The sequence below is a fragment of the Passer domesticus genome, chromosome 2 (genome assembly GCF_036417665.1).
Source record: "Passer domesticus isolate bPasDom1 chromosome 2, bPasDom1.hap1, whole genome shotgun sequence".
Taxonomy (NCBI): Eukaryota; Metazoa; Chordata; class Aves; order Passeriformes; family Passeridae; genus Passer; species Passer domesticus.
Genome location: NC_087475.1, coordinates 86,588,567 through 86,601,097, shown reverse-complemented (window position 1 = coordinate 86,601,097; position 12,531 = coordinate 86,588,567). Strand labels below are relative to the sequence as shown.

Here is a 12,531-nt window from a genome sequence, read left to right as displayed (position 1 = left end):
ACGACAGTTTCATTACTCCCTCCAGCTGACACCCCATGAAGGATACACCCCATGAAAAGCTTATATATGCCAAGTTGGACAAGACTTCCAACACCCATCGTGCTCCAATGACCCCTCAACTTCTTCACCCAGCCTCAGGCCATGGATTCTTCAAATGAACATTAACCACTTTGGGAAATTGATGATTTATTTGCCATTACTTAGCAGGGATGGTGAAGGAAAGGTGAACATGGGGTCACTGCTTCGTCAAGGACCGAAGTGAAGCACCATCCCTGAATAATTCATGCTCCCTCTCTGCTGCAGCATCTGGACACATCTGCTGCATTCGCCGTTGCAGGCTTTTTCTTGGCTTACTCAGAAAATCAAACTTTGGCAGCTGGGTACTGTTTCAAGTGGGTACTTTCCCTACAGCATTAACGAGCTGTGATTCTGTTACAAATAGGGATTTTTGTTCCTCTTTTGCTGATGTCACTCCATGATCCTGCAGGGAATAGTGCTTGGATCTCTGCAGCCTGATGATCCCTGTGTGCCCTTTGGGACAGATGTACTTGCAAGCGGGAGATTGTTTTTCCTTTTGCTGCCCAGATTTATATTTCACTGAAGTCCCGTATCGATCCTGCTGCCGCTGGGCTGAAAGCTCATTTTACTAAATGAGAGGAAAAACAGTTCCCCCAGCTGAATGCATGCGAAATGGAAAATCCTGCAATGAAACAGCTCTTAAAAAAGGGGCCTGAACAATTTTGCTGAACCTCGAGGGCTGCACTGCTGACATTGGAACGGTATGTAATTCATTTAGCCTGACCTTTCCCTGAAAGACCTGGCTGGCGACGTTATCAAGGATCCTTTCTGCCACTCGTGCACCCATTGCCAAGGTGACATCCTGCTTCATGCGTCAGTCAGTGAAGAGCGCATCCGCGCTGCTGCGATGCTTTGTTTGCTGTCCTGCCTGACAAGCTCTTGGCAGGAGTTCAACTCCTGCGATGGCAGCTGCTCCACAAGGGACCAAAACAGATTCAAGCTGGACGTTATTATGGGAGTTTCATGTAGACAGAGCACAGGCCTGCACGCCCCTGGATGACACTGGACCATGGATGAGATGAAGCAAAGATACCCAGAAATGCTGCCATGTATAATGGGATGGGCAGGTGACTGCAGAGCTGCACCCCAGGCTCACTCCCCCATCCCATCTCACTCAGGATTTATGTGTGCCCTTGTGGTGCTGGGAAAGCAGAGGCAGCTCACCGGTGCTTAATGCAGAGGCTTGCCCAAGTGCAACTGAGTTTGGATGGTGGAGCACAACTCAGACAATATGTCACCTCACGGCACATAAACTACCTGGAGTGCTCGTTCCACTCCCAGCCCTTTCCCTGAGGGTTCCAGGAAGAGATGGGGATGCAGGTACAGAGAGTATGTCTGTCCTCCACGGAAAATTGCAGTGGAGTGGGAAATGGTTCCAGTAAAGCTTCTCCCCCTACTCCATCAAGGGATTGAAATGTCTAAGCAACGGGGATTTTCACTGCTGGTTCCCACCATTCTCAAGGGGATTTTGGTGATGGATAGGGACAAAGGCTGCAACTAAAAAAGTCCCCAAACCACCAAATCCTTGTAAGAGACTGAATGGTCTACAGTTATGGAGGGTAAAAATGACTGGCTCTTACAATAGCCAAGACAGCTCTTTAGATGTCAAAGGCAGGAAAGCCTCAGAAAAGCTTCCCACATGTCCATCAATTTCCCACTTCAGGCCCCCAGCCTCGTGGCAGGCTACACCCTCCTCCTACAGGTCTGATGTGAAAGAGGCCCAGGGCCCACTGGAGGACAGGAGAGAAGATGCTCTTAGCAATGGACCTGTGTCTCATGGTACCTGTGTTCTCCTCGGACTGGTTGAAGCCACAAATCTGGCAGATGCTGCGGACCCATTTGTTCATGTCGTCCTCAGTCTCAGCCACCAGGTAGAAGGTCCTGTCGCTTGTCTTGATGTCGAAGATGTAGCTGTCTTGCAGCTCCTTCTTGTTGAAGGTGAGGCCTGCATCCACTTGCTCGCAGAAATTGAGGTTGATGACACGCAAAGGTTTCTTGGAGTGGTCATTTTTGTAGTACTCCAGGACATCGGGGTCGCCACTCATCCGACCGCTGCGCAGGACGAACCAGCGCTTCTTCCATGCCTGAAACCAAGACAAGAACCAGCATGAACCCCACTGTGAGAGTGAAAATCCTCTGCTAGGCACAGGGTGACAGAGAGGGACACGACACTTCTCCACCATGAGGTGCTCTGGGAAGCTGCTCAGGCATACCTGCAAGAGGTGCACAGACTCAGCTCAGTTCTTCAGTTTGATACTAAAATGCAGGAAAATTAAATACCAAAATAGCATCATAGCATAAAATGACCCCAAAAGGTGCCAGTCTTGAGGCTCAGAGGAACCTTGCTCCTACCCTACAGCCCCGACATGCTCCCAAGACCCAAATGCCCATCTCTCTGTGATGTGGGATAATCTGTGCAGTGGCATTACTGGGTGTTGCAATGCCAAAATGCCTTCCAGCAGCTTGGAAGCACTGAGGCACTTTGGATGCAGCACCCTGGCTGTCCTAACCTTCAGAGAAACCCCTGAGAGCATCATAGGATGTGTATGCAGATACTGACCATGCCAATCTCTGTTTAAATGCCAGAATAGAAAGACTAATAAAACCAAAGGAGAACTGGTTTGTTTTTTTAAATATCAGGAATAATGCCAGGGAGACCCATGGAGAATCCCAGCTTCATTTGTTTTTCAGCATCCTCTGCTCCCTGACATGCAGGCAACTCCTTAGCAAAGGAAAAGGTTATCATTGATTCTTCCAAGCACTGCTGACAGCAGCTCCTGGCCAAACTACCTGCAGAATGGACTCAGGGGGTTGGGGAGTTTGAAGCAAACCAGCAACACAAATGTCAGCCATCACTCCTGGCCCTGAGAGCTGCGGCCCTGCTGCCCTCCCCACGCCAGGCCTGGGAGCCCACAGGAGGGGGAATAGCCACAAGGATAATGTTTTAAAGGCTACAACTGAAATTACAGAGAAAATTGTGCAGGTGTAACCGCCCATCCCATGAGGTGAGCAGAGTGTTTCTCTAGGGTGTGCTCTGTGTGAGGATCATGGCACCTGTGGGAGGGATGAACAGGGTTGAGGGACCACCTCGAGCTGCCCCCCTTTGCAGAGCTACGCTCCCTTGCAGAAGCCTCAGCTCCCATGGCCTAGGGAAGGGAAAGATTACATCTAAGCACAGTCCTTAAAACACCTTGCTCAGGGTGTCTTTGAAGGCAGCAAAGGTTTGAGAGGTGCATGTGGATAACCATGATGTTAATTGTGACCAGTGCTCCTGAATTACCTGACACAGACTTCAGTTTGTACCAGAGGATGTCAAGGAAGGAGATTCGAGCCCCACCATCCTGCCCTGGTTCTGACAATGGCACTTTCTAAATGAGATTTACCTTATTTATATTTTTATATATAACTAGCTTTGGACCTCTGATTATAAGAGGTTGGCTTATGAGGAAGCACACAATATTTCTAAGAAGGAAGAAAAAACACCCATAGTAACCCAAGAGAGGCACCAAGGCAAGCACTGTGCTGGCTCCCTCATGATAACGCCCAGGTGCTGAGCACAAGCTTTACATATTGGTGATGACCATGTGCTAGATCTCAGCCAGCCAACTGCACCAGGATCCCACAGTTTCTGAGAATTTCATGGCTGAAATAATGGTAAGAAGCTCCTGTGGTGTTTTCCCTGAACAGTCTGATTCAGACCATACTTCTCAAAAGCTTAAAAATAGCTTTTGTTGGTGTCTTTGAGATTTGTAATCAAATTAGTTTTGCACTAATTCTCAAAACGGCTCCTGGTGCCAGGAAAGCAACTTCAGTGCAATCTTCCAGAGGCAGCGAAGCAGCAAATTGCTTAGCAAGAGGACGTGCAAGGCTAGCAAATTTTGGCTTAATCTCACCCACTTCTCATCAAAATGGATGCTTTTGAGTGACAAAATAGATACAGTGGAGCTGTGTCCATCAGGGAGGGAAAAACCAATTTCATCAGGCAGCAGCAATAATTTACTAGTCCATCTCCTCAAAATGGATCACCTAAATCATTGGGAAACAAACCTATGAACATTTTTTTCCTAGTTCTAGGTGGTAAATGTCCCATTAGCTTCTACTTGTTAGCACTGAGTCATTTCTTTGCAGCCACCTGTCAGGACTAAGACATTGGCATGCATCAGTGAAGGGACTGCAAGAAGATGGAGTTGTGCAACCACATGAACCAGCACCTGAATCAGATGTTCAGCACCAGTTCTTGCTGCTTAACTTGTTGCTTTCCAACCATCTAGAGTCCAGTCTTGCAGCCTCCCTTCATGGCTGAGACACTGCACTACAAAACCCACAAAGTGCAGAAACTAGACTTTGGAATTTAGAGTTTTCATGGAAAAAACACGAGGAAATGCTGCAAGCAAGACAAATGATGCTACCACAACCTCTCCTTTTATGACCAGTGTGAGAACACAACTCCTCCAGTTCTCTTTGGCCTGTCCGGTAGCAATGAAAGGTGCCACACAGTCAAGATCTGGCAGAGAAAACAGTGTAATGCACAGAGTCTGGTTGCTTTGGATAAGTTTTAACATAGGCTGGTTGCAAAAGAATGGGTCTTGCAGGCACAACATTTCTTGGAAAGCTTCAGGAGGTGGAGCACCATTGGAGGGTGGGAGCACTGGACAGGGCAGGAGTCCTACAAGCTTGGGAAGACCACCCTGTCCATCTCTGTGTGGTGCCCTCCTGATGATAAAGAGTCACGGGTGTTCTTCTAATACAGCTTCTGACCCAGAAAAAGAGCTCTTGGCAACAGTCCAAGGAGTGCCTGTCCTGGACAGGTGGCTGCAGGCAGCACAGCTGGAAGCATCTCCCACCACACTTCCCCTCAGCAAGACCGGCTGTTCCTGCCTCCCAAGATCAGCTTCCAAGAGAGGAATAAGCAATGATTGCTAAAAGAGAGTGGAAGCAAACAGTAAAGAAATAGACAGGAACCTCCTTATTTTTGTGGACATTTTCTCTGAATTTTTGAGTGCTGGGCTCAGCAAGTGTATTTTATTTCTTCCCTGTGAATTTGCTATGCCTTTATTGGGACCAGGGATCAGCTTGTTTTTGCCAGGCTGTGGCTGCTCTTGGGGCATCTCTGTTGGCACTAACACAGCTTGCTTCAACATGCAGCAAAGGATATGTAGTTTGCAGCATGCATGTCATCCTCCTGGGACACCTGTTTCCCCATTCAAAACTACCAATACCATCTACATTTAGGCTAACCTAGGATATCACCTTCCTGCAAGAGAGTGATTTAAGCATCTACTGACCAGCAGCTATGACAGCAGTAAGATATATAGGATCCATACATGCATGGCAATCTAATCTGATACCAAACCAGGGGAGGATGCAACTCCATGTGAACCTAGGCCCTCTTTCCAAGACCACCTTCTCCCAGCATGAGGCTGAGATGGCACACAGGCATCCCATCTTCCACCTGAGTTTTCCTCCTCTGCTTATTTCTACCTCTTCATAGATCTTTTGAAGCCCCTGTTGCCATCAGTCTGCTCCTGCCAAAACACGGTGCCTCCCTGACACGTGTTGTGAGCCAAGGGCTGTGTTTGTTTAACAGCTTTACAACCTTGAGAGGCCAACAGCTTAACAGTCATAAAATGCTGCTTTGCAGTACAAATTTCCAGCTGTGCGGTCCTTTGCTGGCATCAGGTTCCTTCACGGTTAAATTACGGCTGCCAAAGACCCTTAATATCACTGAGAAATATTTTGACACTTGGCAAGTACTTCTTTTAAAGACTTGTTTGTTAAAAAAAAAGTGCCCATCATGCTCCTGTTGTGATGTGAATCCTCCCTGGGCACTGAGAACTGTGGCTGCTGCTCAACTTTTTTCCACCTCAGTAGTGCAGTTTACCTCAAAAGTTAAAGTTTACAAAATGGAGCTCTTTCCAGCTGGATGCTTCCTGGAGCTGGTTGTTTTATGGAGAGCTGGGCTGGCAGAGGTGAGGCAGTGCTGCTGGGTTCACTATCTGAGTGTACTTAGCAAGGATGTTTGGGGGGCTCAGGCAATGTTTGGGACCCTTCCTTTTCCATGTGCTGGGTGAGGAACCAGAAGAGCCAAACCAAACAGGTGGCTGCTCTTGAACAACTGAGATACCACCATGGGTGGCAGGAGATACCATCCCACCGCTCCAGGAGTGAGGTCCCTCATGTCCCCCCTGGCTGTCCTGATGGTGCAATGCTGTGACAGAGCTGGTGGCATCAGGGTAGAGAGCTCAGAGAATCTGGGGCCTCCAAGTGCCTAATAATCCAAATGCTCTGACTGACAGCCCAGAGAGAGGCTTTATTAATTATGGTTATAGCAAGGCACATTCAGACAGCATCTTCCTCTCTGCCCCCCTGTTCTCTGCAAAGTGAACACAGAGATCCAGCCCATACACTGTTTCAGAAAAAAAGAAAATAGGTGAGGAAAATAATAATTTAAATATCAGTAAAACCAGATATCCATCCACAGGGAACTTTCCAAGTGCCACAATCATGAGAAGGAAGCAAATAGCGACAACAAGGACAGATGGCTCTTGGTGGGGCTTGCAGGAGTAGCCCACCCAGTATTATCTTAGCTTGGAAGTGAGGAGTATGAAACAGAGACTGTTAGCTTTGGGTTGAAAGGGATGTTCTTCCAATTAGGATCAACTTCTGAGCCACATCTCTGTAATCTGAAACACTAGTATTTTTAACACCACACCCTTACAGGACATGAGAGGAGAGGAGAGGAGAGGAGAGGAGAGGAGAGGAGAGGAGAGGAGAGGAGAGGAGAGGAGAGGAGAGGAGAGGAGAGGAGAGGAGAGGAGAGGAGAGGAGAGGAGAGGAGAGGAGAGGAGAGGAGAGGAGAGGAGAGGAGAGGAGAGGAGAGGAGAGGAGAGGAGAGGAGAGGAGAGGAGAGGAGAGGAGAGGAGAGGAGAGGAGAGGAGAGGAGAGAGGCTGTATATTTCCCAGAAAATCTCTCTGTCCTGTTCCTTCTCCCCCTGACAACAACTTCATGCCCACCAGCAGTGCACACCAGCAGTGTGAAATAAACCTTCCAAAATCTGACCTGACACAAATCACAGGATCTAATCCAAGGTGGCAGGCAGGATGAGTGACCTAGCCATGACATCAGGCAAATTTCTCACACCAAGATTAAACTAGAGACTGAGTGATTCAAGCAGGAAACCCCACAGCAGGGCAAACTGGTGCTTATGTCCCAGATTTGCCCAGAACCAGAGAGGCCCTGGGTACTGGATGGTTCCTGTCATTGCCTCTGCGGCCACCAGCTGCCAATGGGGGTGCCATCATATCCACAGAAAGCCAGAAGTCTGTCCCAGCCACACAGTTTTCACTCTGCACTGCAGATTAGTCTTGCACCCCATTGAGCACGTTCTCCCTCTGGCTCCTTTCACATCTGGTGTGGCAGAGAGGAGTTCACACTTCAGGAGCACATGAGAAAGACCACAACACCTGGAAAGGTCTCACTGTTCTTCGCATTCACTGTGTCACTGTGATGTCCCCTCCAGGCTGCCACCACTTTAGCCATCCTGGCAAGATCACCCCAGGGAAGCGGGGATAGAGATGACAGAGGAATGCTGAGAGCATGTTTTGGGTGGTTGGGTCCTTCAGTGGTGCTACTATTTTTGCCATCTGCAAGAATTACAGCTGTTGGACTCTGTAACCCAGCACTGGGGTGGATCCTGTCCTGCCCACCCCTCCCCACAGCCCTGTAGCAGGAACACGGTCCCCTGTTGTGGCTGGTGCTGCCAGCATCAGCGAGTGAAGCCCCATACAGGAGGATTGTAGAATAACCTACTGGTGACCTGTATAATAATGTTGTCTTCGTCTGTGTCCCTAAGGGCTTTTTATCTCGTCTGATGGACAGGAGGATGCTGGTTTTATTATTCATGCAAGAACACCTCTCCCCTCCTGTGTAAGTGTTAACTCAGAGGAAATGTGGCTTGGAAGTAGATTTGTAAGCAGCAAGAAAGCCCCCTCTGTCTGCGCAGGTAACGCTTGTGCTTACTGACTGCCCTCACACAGCCCCAGCGTCCCCCATTCCCAGGGCAAACAGGAGCTCCCTAAGCCCCACTCCTGCCCTTCCAGATCCCCCCGTGGTTCTTCTTGCCCGCTGCCAGCTCACAGCACCCTTCCACATGATGCTGGGAACAGACAGATCCCAACCCTGCTCCTCGCACCCTTCAAAGGGATGGAGACTGCTCCCTGCTCATCGCACTCCAGCCGTGGCCGGGCTTACGGTGGGCTCATTACCAGCCCCGCTCCGGGGGAGCCGTGATTGGCAGCGCTAATAACACCACGCTGCAGCTGCAAGACCTGCGGGGCACAGGAAACCTTGCTGGGGTACAAAGAGCCTCTTCCTTGCTGAGGAGTAGAGGGAAGACGATGCAAAAAAAACCCAACCCAATGAATATCTCAGGCTGTCAAACTGACCTTCCCTCCCGGGATTTTTTCCCACTCCTGCAGGTGTAATTAAGCTTCAGAGCACACGCGGAATCACTACATGTGACATCCACCCAAGGGCAGCAGAGCCAGCAGGAGACGTCCTGCACTGAGCATCACTCACGGCTGGGCGAGAGGGGGTTTCAAGGAGGTGAGGCACAAACACAGGCTAAAGCCTATTTATTTGTAAGATCATTTAAAAAAACATAAGCTTAACGAACAGCTGCTGCCATCGGAGATGTTTGCTACCAGGGAAGGAAGGGTGTGGGATGGCTCGGAGCTACAGGTACACTGGTGTGAGCTGGAGGACCCACTCCCCACCTCCTCCCTCTGTGAATGGGACAAGCAACAGAACAGTGACACAATGTGGAAAACATTTCCCTTCATATTTATTTTAGGGGAGTTCTCTGGTTGGAAAGATTTCAGTAGCTTTGTGCTGCATGGTCAATCTTAGGAAAATAAAGATTTCTCTCTGGGACATGAGGGCACTGGCAGCATTTCTGATGGGATGCTGGAGAGCCTGATAAAGGATGGGATGGAAAAACAAAATACCAAATAGTGAGGCTGTACTTACACCACCAGACAAGCTGTGACTGTCTGAGAACATAAGACATGGGAAACCCTGGGAGTTCCAGGGCTGCTCCTGTCTGGAGGGTGTAGAAAGGATGGACCCAACTCTGCTGGGAGAAGCATGGGGATATCATGAGATGCGACAGAAAAGATGTAAGGAAAAGGCTTCACAATCAGGGGCAGAACAACAAAAAAGCCAGATGGTGTGGGTAATGTCCATCTTTGGAGGTGGTCATAACCTGCCTGGCCAAGACCAGGAGTAATATGATCTACCTGCAGACTTGGCCCCAACTTCAAGCTAGACCTGCCCTGAGTGGGAATTGGTTCACAGACCTCCAAAGGTCTCTTCTGACCTCAGTTACCTCCAAATCTAAATTACTCTTTCACAATCAGATCCACTCACAGTGAAGAGTGTTGAACGTGTCATATGGAGACCTGATGAGACCACTCAAACTCTGAGTCCTGATGTGGGACCAGTGCAACCACTCATGGCATATCCACCCACAGCATTTAGCGTGGGAATGGGCAGCACTGGCATTTTTCAACTCTCATTGACTAAAGCAACCTTTTATGTGTAATTCTTTCTGCTGAAAGCTGGATGGCAGTGCCCTTACAAGTGGGAAGGTGCTAGGAATGCAAGGGGTTCACAGGAAGAACCTGGAGCCCAGGTCTTGCCTCAGGGCTGTCTGCAAATGGTCCATGTGCAGAGCCTCCAGTGCATTCCTGCTGCTGCACATGGATTTTGTTATCTGGAATTATTTCCTGCTATTCAGCCCTGTTCTGTACTCCACTCTGTTATTCCTTGCTGAAATCTCTCCCACCGCCCTGCCGTGGTACATCCTTTGTGGGGCACTGGAGCAGCACCCGGAGGAGGTGCAGGCAGGTGAGTGGGTGTGGGACAGACAGAGCCAGCGGCTCCCTGGAGATCTACAAGATGCCCAAGCTTGTACTTTGCATCCTCTTGGAAGGCTGACAGCACATGGGGCTGCAACATCCAAACAGGATGTTCCAGCAGCCCATGATGTGATATTTCACTTGTCATACATATTATGATACTGCAGCCATACATATTTTACATGATGCACATCAAGGCTGCTGTTCTCCAGGTCTGTTTGCAAAAACCCAGCTGCCACCACTGGCTACGCTCAACCCCGCGCCCAAGAGCTGACCAACCCACCAGAGCAAGTCAGCCTGTGCCATGCGAGCACACCAAGAGCAAGAGCAGAGTTTAGTTTGCTTTTTCAAGTTTGGGCTTCTGGAAGCAAAAGCAAACTGCTCAGAGATTTTTTTTCCCTCCTGAGACTCTGGTATCAGTCTCTGATAAGAGCTTTCCCGGCCGTTACACAAGTAGGGCTGGACATGGGAACGCAGCATGAATAAATGACTTTGAGCAAAGCATTTTGATAACTGAGTTTTTCTAGCTTTCTGGCCTCTGCAAGAGCAAAGTAAGTTCCACAGCACTGTCAGCAATTTCCCTTCCCTCAGCCCTAGCTTCGGCCTGCCTTGAATTCCTACCCTCATTGCCTAGGGAAGCTATGCATGCCCCATCCCTGGAAGTGCTCCAGGTCAGGCTGGATGTGGCTTAGAGCAACCTGGTCTAGTGAAGATCACCTGTGGCAGACGAGTTGGAACTAGATGGTCTTTAAGGTCCCTTCCAACCCAAACCATTCTATGATTCTATGAAGAGGGATCTGGTCCAAAAGCACCCACTCTGTGCTGGCAGAAGCCACAGTTCCTGCCCTGGCTTCTTTGGCAAATGTACACCAGCCTCTGCTCACGAAAAGCTCATTGCACAGACGAGTCACCCCAGGAGTGCCCAGTGACAGTCACCCCAGGACTGTTTGTCTCATGATGCCCTGACCCCAGGACAGGGCGTCATGAGACAAAACAGCATTGTACATGTCCCCTCTGCCTTTTCCTGGAGGTTGTGGCTGCTCTCCCACCCTGTGTCAACTCTCGCCAGCCCTCTGTGACACCCAGGAAGATGCTCAAGAGAGGACAAGGTTTACTTTCACCAGGTTGGGCTTGGCTGAGAGAAAATTTCCAGTCAGGGCATTGCATTTTGGGGCTTCTTTTGTCCCACACCCATGAGTGTCCATGAGACCTAGAGGGAGACAGGGAAGGGGCTGCTATCTATTCCCTATCAGTGAACCCTTCTCAAGCTCGAAACACTGCTTGTGTTTCAAAGCAAGCCTGAATTAAAGCAGTGCTTTTGAACAAAGAAAAGAATCTGAAAAAGCCAATTTGGAATTCAGTTTTAATCAGCTGGCGATATACAGCCATGTCAGGTCTAGCAGTGAATCCTGTAATTAAACTGCTCTGCCCTCAATCTCTCAGGTGAAGGCGGATGGAAATACAGACGGACTTAGAATTGGATATCAGGAATAAGAGGTGTGTCAGGATGCTTTCCCCTTCCCTTGGTATGCCACTTCCTTTGCTTAAAGGCTGCAGAAAAAGTGCCTTACAAGGTGATACTGAGACTCTTCTGAGCTTAACAGGCTCTAAACACAGCAAAAACCACCACCCAATTTGGTTTGATAGGATGAGCTGGAGATATCATGGGGGTGAAGCTGATAGTAAAGTGTGAGGATGTTTTTCCTGTCATCTGAAAGAGTCTGGCTTGTAGCAGGATATTTGGGATAGGCTTGCCTTTCCAGGGATGATTTCTAATTTTAGAAAAGCTCTGAGGCTTGTTAATTTTCAGCCGCTTTAATGAGCTGTCTCATCATCTGTAACTACTTCCAGCTCAGCTAACCTCTGCAACAGGAGAAATTAGCCTGATTTGGCTCATGTTGAACTCACAGTCTGCTAGACAACCCTTTGCACCTCCTCATGGTAGCTGTCTGGGTAGCAGGGCCAACATCACAGTTGTTGGCACAAAGGGGGCAACAAGGAATATCAAAAGGCTGTAATGGTTTCTCTGCAAGGAACTAGTGAGACAGGTCTGGAAAGGGGTCAGCACAGGAGAGATGATGAGGAAACCAGCAGTGGCAGGGAGAAGGTGATGGAGATGACCTACTCCCTCTCACCTAAGACAAGAATGACAGAATATCATAGGAAAGTAACAGGAGCCAGACTAGGGGTACACAAAAGGAGACTTCCCTTTGGGCAACACAGTAATGACCTTGCTGAAGGGTGCTCAGGAGGATTCAAATTTAGCTAGCCCCAACTGGAGACTGAACAAGGTCACAGAAACAAAATCCCCCCAAGGTTGCCGAGTACCACCATGTGTGATAATGGATGTCTGCAATGAAAACTGTTAACAACAGGGAAAATACTATGAGGAGGAGGAGGAGGGAGTCTTGCCAGCTAGATGCTGGCTCACTGACCACTGTGCAACATTCCACAGTAAAAATATTTGGGAGTGACCCTCTATGGATGTTCAAATGTGCCAGGCTTGGAAGGGGCAAGGAAGGCAACACTGTTCAC

At 49.0% G+C, this 12,531-nt stretch overlaps 1 protein-coding gene across 5 annotated transcripts in view; it reads right to left on the bottom strand.

The window, feature by feature from the left end:
• The window catches only part of GAB2 (GRB2 associated binding protein 2), a 93,461-nt gene that overhangs the window by 38,178 nt on the left and 42,752 nt on the right, over positions 1 to 12,531 (bottom strand). For all 5 annotated transcript variants that reach the window (XR_010356573.1, XM_064409725.1, XM_064409726.1 and 2 more), the window contains exon 2: positions 1,862 to 2,162. Coding sequence is in view for 4 of the 5 variants with exons in the window: in XM_064409725.1 (XP_064265795.1) it covers positions 1,862 to 2,162 (301 nt within the window). In the remaining variant the exon portion in view is untranslated. The remainder of the gene's footprint in view (positions 1 to 1,861; positions 2,163 to 12,531) is intronic.